Source organism: Gracilinanus agilis, unplaced genomic scaffold (assembly GCF_016433145.1).
Source record: "Gracilinanus agilis isolate LMUSP501 unplaced genomic scaffold, AgileGrace unplaced_scaffold36742, whole genome shotgun sequence".
NCBI lineage: Eukaryota > Metazoa > Chordata > Mammalia > Didelphimorphia > Didelphidae > Gracilinanus > Gracilinanus agilis.
The window spans coordinates 1-5,168 of NW_025369959.1; the positions used below are offsets into that span (position 1 = coordinate 1).

At 57.8% G+C, this 5,168-nt stretch overlaps 1 protein-coding gene across 1 annotated transcript; it reads left to right on the top strand.

The window, feature by feature from the left end:
* Positions 1-189: 189 nt before the first annotated feature.
* LOC123254983 (tyrosine 3-monooxygenase) lies at positions 190-4,801 on the top strand (the record flags this gene model as incomplete). Its single annotated transcript, XM_044683862.1, has 6 exons — positions 190-325; positions 1,209-1,278; positions 1,449-1,505; positions 2,661-2,756; positions 3,660-3,793; positions 4,437-4,801. Coding segments are annotated over 6 exons (653 nt in total), but the record flags the coding sequence as incomplete, so codon positions are not given.
* Positions 4,802-5,168: the final 367 nt, after the last annotated feature.

Here is a 5,168-nt window from a genome sequence, read left to right on the forward strand (position 1 = left end):
CGGGGGGCGGGGGGGGGGGGGGAGAAAGGCTCCAAGAGGGAGACAGTGAGGAGTGGAGGGAGAGGGAAGACTGCCACCCACACTAGCTCTTCCTCATTAGCCCCGTCTCCTAGTCTGGGCCTAGATGAAAGGCTGGGGGCCAGGCCGGCTGGGCCCGAGCTCTCAGCTGACCCCTCCTTGCTGTTCCAGAGAGGACCGGCTTCCAACTGCGGCCCGTGGCGGGCCTGCTCTCTGCCCGTGACTTCCTGTCCAGCCTGGCCTTCAGGGTGTTCCAGTGTACCCAATACATCCGCCACGCCTCCTCGCCCATGCACTCCCCAGAGCCGTGAGTAGTGGCTGGCAGGGCTCCCCCTAGCCCGAAGTCTCTGCATCCCCGGGGGCCTGGAGCAATAGGCTGGGGGCCTCCCTCCGACCCCATCCTCTCTGGACCGGGGCGACCCGTTCTCCAGCAGCTCCTTAAAGTCCAGGGAGGGATCGGCAGTCCCCGGATGTCTCATTTCATACTACCCAGGGTGCACCACTTCCCACCCAAACCGTGACACCACCAGCTCCTCACAGGGCTTATTCTCTCTGTGTGACACATGGGGAAACTGAGGCCCAGGGGGGTTTCTCATGGTCACCCAGGGAATGCTTTTTCTTGGTCTAGAACTTGGGGTGGGGGTACAGAAAAGGACCAGTTCAACATTGTTTAAGCACTAGAACTGCTTAGCAGAACATGGTGCTGGGGCCTGGGGGGTTAAAGTGGAGGTGAAGCCAGTCCCCATCCCCCAACCCCCAGTAGGTGGGGTTTGGGGGGGGAGAATAAGCCACTCCCCCCGGGAACTGGCCCATGACCTCCTCAGGGAGGCAGGTGCCCAACTTCTCGGGGGGACACTTGTTACAGACTCACAGGGTCAAGGAAGGCTTCTTGGAAGAAGTGGCACATAGGTTGGACTTCCGTGGATGTCAGGCATTTGTGTGTTCTGGGCATAGGGAGCCAGAGAGCCTCAAATGCCAGGCAGAAAAGCTCAAGACTGTAGGCTACAGGGATAAACAAGAGGAGGTCAAAGAAGGGAGTCCCGGGGTGGCAGAGGCCAAGGAGGAGGCTAAGATCTGGGGAGCAGCCAGGAAAGAAGGCAGGGGACAGACGGGCTATGTGCCCAGCCCTCTCATCAGTGACTGTCTGCTTCTCTCTCCTGCTTCTGGGCGTGCACGGGCACTGGGCACAGGGACTGCTGTCACGAGCTTCTGGGGCACGTGCCCATGCTGGCAGACAAGACTTTTGCCCAGTTCTCCCAGGTGAGTCCCAGCACTGCCTGTCTGGCGTTGGGAAGGCCCCTGGGCACTTTTCCCTAGGCAGAGAAGTTGGGGGGGGGAGGGAGTAATCAGGAGAGGGCGACTCGGGCAATGACCCAGACACATCAGGTCCCAGCCTGGCCCCTTGTCACCCTCTGCCTCCTACCTCCCAGGACATTGGCCTTGCTTCTTTGGGTGCCACAGATGAGGAGATTGAGAAGCTAGCCACGGTAGGTCTTCCTGACCATGTTGGGCAGCAGCTGGGGCTACTGTGGGGGACTGGGGGGATTTGACTTCTGGCTGACATTTGGGGGCTCGTGCAGGTCATTTCTGCCAGAATTTCCTTTCCTACCATGCAGATTTTAGGGTCCATTTCAATAGAAAAGGAAGTCCCTAATCCTGGCCCTGGGAGGGGAAGGGGCTCCTGCCTAGCCCAGCCTGGGCGTCCTGGAGGGCAGGGCCCAGGGCTGCTCCTCAGCTTTCCTCACCCAGGACACACAAGGACTTCTTCCCCATTTATTTCAGGAGAGAAGAGAGTTGGGGACAGAGACAGGGGCCTTCCCTATGGGGAGCCTCAAGTCTGAGGGGGGTCTGAAAGCCAGAACATCTCTGGGGAGAGTTGCCCCCCCCCCAGCTATAAAGCAGGCTCCCAACAAGTGTCTGCAGGGGGGTTTCTCCCTTCCTTCCTCCCTTCCTCCCTTCCTCCCTTCCTTCTTTCTTTCTTTCTTTCTTTCTTTCTTTCTTTCTTTCTTTCTTTCTTTCTTTCTTTCNCCTTCCTTCCTTCCTTCCTTCCTTCCTTCCTTCCTTCCTTCCTTCCTCTTTCTTTCATTTATTTAGAATATTTTTCCATGATTCCATGATTGATGATCTTTCCCTCCTCTCTTCCCTCCCCCCTCCCAGAGCTAACAAGCAATTCCACTGGATTATACATGTATCATTGTTCAAAACCTATTTCCATGTGTCATTCGTATTTGCAATAGAGTGATCTTTTAATGCCCAAATCCCCAATCACATACCCATTGAACCATGTGATCAAGTAGTTGTTTTTCTTCGGTGTTTCTGCTCCCACAGTTCTTTCTCTGGATGTGGATAGCTTCCATCCTCATAATTCCCTCAGGATTGTCCTGAGTCATTGCATTGTTACTGTTAGAAAAGTCAGTTACATTTCATTGGGCTACAATGTATCCATCTTTGTGTACGATGTTCTTCTGGCTCTGCTCCTTTCACTCTGCATCAGTTCACTGAGATTCTTCCAGTTCACGTGGAAATTCTCCAGATCATCATTCCTTATAGCACAACAGTATTTCATCATCATCAGACACCACAATGTGTTCAATCATTCCTCAGTCGATGGACGGGGGGGTGGGGGGTGTCTCTTTCTACAGCTTTACTGGTTCACTGTGGAATTTGGGCTCTGCAAACAGAATGGAGTGGTCAAAGCCTATGGAGCTGGCCTCCTGTCCTCCTATGGGGAGCTCATCGTAAGCCTGCCCCTTCCCGGCTCCTCTCCCTTTCCCCTTTCCCTACCTTGGTTCTATGGATCTCTGGCCTCCCAAGGGAGCTGGGTCTGCCTGGGGGCCTCCCAAGCTGAGGGGCTGCAGTGGGGGAAGTCAGCCTGGCTCTTTGGGTGACTGCCTTTGCCTGCATAGCAGAGGATCCCTTGGAGGGGGATGACCAGTGTCACACTAGGAAGGATATCCTGGGCAGACAGTTACCTCCTCTTCTCTCTACCAAGCTCAGGGTCCCCTGTGTTCATACTTGTAAACCAAGTCCTGCTTCCCACCAGATTTCCAAAATGGGGTCTGACCTGGCTTGGTGGGGCAGAGCCTCCCGGTAGTACATTATCAAGCTCAGCTGTCTGAGGCCGCCGATGTGCAGACAAATCATTTATACTTGGAAGTGAACTTTCTGGGCACACTTGGATAAAATAGGGAATTGGTGTAGAGAGCAGACAGCCCCTCCAGCCCCCTCCAGCCCCTAATCACGGTGGGGAAAGGGCTTGGCCTGGTCTTGGTCTTCTCTTCAAACTGGGCTTCCCTGTGTGGCAGACAGAGCTGGACAGAGCTTTAAAGGTGGGCTAGGGGCACCCCTGTGAGAAATCGAGGACACTGGCCCCTTGCCCTCCCCACCCCCTAAGGCGGGTGCCTCCTGCCTGCCCCTCCCCAATGGGGTGAGTAGGTCCTCAGGGAGATGCCAAACTCCAGAGCCCACCAGCTGCCCTGCTTCTTCAGACCAGCCTCCGGCTCTGTCCTCACGTGCCTACTGAGCCTCTAAGGTGGCCCTTAGCTCGGACGACCCCTCCCTCCCTGGGGCTTTGCCCAGCATGGGCCGGGGCATCTCTCTGGGGAAGGGGGGAGAGTGACGGTTAGGGGTCCTCTGCCCAGCACTCTCTGTCCGAGGAGCCTGAGGTCCGCGAGTTTGACCCCGATGCTGCCGCCGTGCAGCCCTACCAGGACCAGACCTACCAGTCAGTCTACTTTGTGTCTGAGAGCTTCAGTGATGCCAAAGACAAGCTCAGGTAAGGGGGAGCAGGGGTTAAAAATGGGAAGGGGCAGCAGGAGGGAGCTGACGGGCATCAGCGATGATGCCACCAGGCTTCTCAGCAGCCTGGACTCCTGCGGGGGCCTTGGGGAGCCCTCCCTGCTTGCCTCACCAGAAAGTGATCCCCAAACCAGGAGAGACAAGGCTGGGGTGCCCAGGCCGGGCCACTAGGGGGCAATCAGGGAGGGCCTCCTGGAGTGCCAGAGGAAGAGAAACCAGAGTAGAAGGGAGTGTGAAGCCTTATTCAGAAACAGTCTGGAGAGGCCATTCGGAACAGCCCCTCAGCTCGTCAGGCTTCGCCTCACCCTTGGGTTCAGGGGAGTCAGAAAGACTTGGGTTCAAATTCAGCCTCAGATCCAGGCCAAGTCTCTTAGCCCGTTTGCCTTAGTTTCCTCATCTATAACCTGGAGATAGCAGCCCCCCGGCCCCCCTTTTACCCAGAGCAGGCATTCGGTGAATGTGTGTCTCCTTTGCTCCTTCCTTCCTCGCCTTGACAAGGGGTCTGGTGACTCTCTGCCCTGCCCGGGGTCTGGCTGGGCCGCTGGGAAGCCCTTGGCTCTCCCTCTGCTGACCCTCGGGGCCCGGGCTCTTTCCTCCCCCCCCCCCCCGCGTGTCCCTAGGAGCTACGCGACTCGAATCCGCCGTCCCTTCTCGGTGAAGTTTGATCCCTACACGCTGGGCATCGAGGTCCTGGACAGCCCCCAGAAGATCCGGCGCTCGCTGGAAGGGGTCCAGGACGAGCTCCACTTGTTGGCTCATGCCCTCAATGCCATGAGCTAGTGCCCAGGCCCCTCGGCCCAGCCCCTCCTGCCCCCTCAGCTCCTCGCCCCCCGGCCCTCTGTCTCCCCTCCCCAAGCTAGCCCATCTCCCCAGCCCCCACCTTGAAGTTACCCGTGGATCCCTGGGGCCGGCATCGGGAGTCAGGGCTGGGGCAGGCGCAGGGAGCGTTCTGCCATTCTGTGCCATCTCAGAGCTCAGCCCCAGACCTGACCATTCTGGCCAAGTCACTTCCCTTCAGACCTCAGTTTCCTTCCCTGGAAAGTGGGGGCAATTGCATGAGTACCAGCTGCCTTCCAGGGCTCTCGTGAGGAAAGCATTTCCCTAGAGAATGAGGATTCCGAGCCGGGCACTGCCCAGAGAGGAGGGCATTTACCCCAGGGCCCAAGGGCAGATTGGCCCAGGCTGTGCCTCCAACCGCTGGGCTCTCTCCAGAGAATAAGCTGAGCACGGGCCCTGGTTTGCATTCTGCCCAGGACGGAGCGGGCAGTGCCCAGTTCCCTGCCCCAGGGAAACGAGAATTGGCTGCCCGCTTTGGGGGCTGGAGACGCTGGGGCTCCACTGAGTGCAGCCCT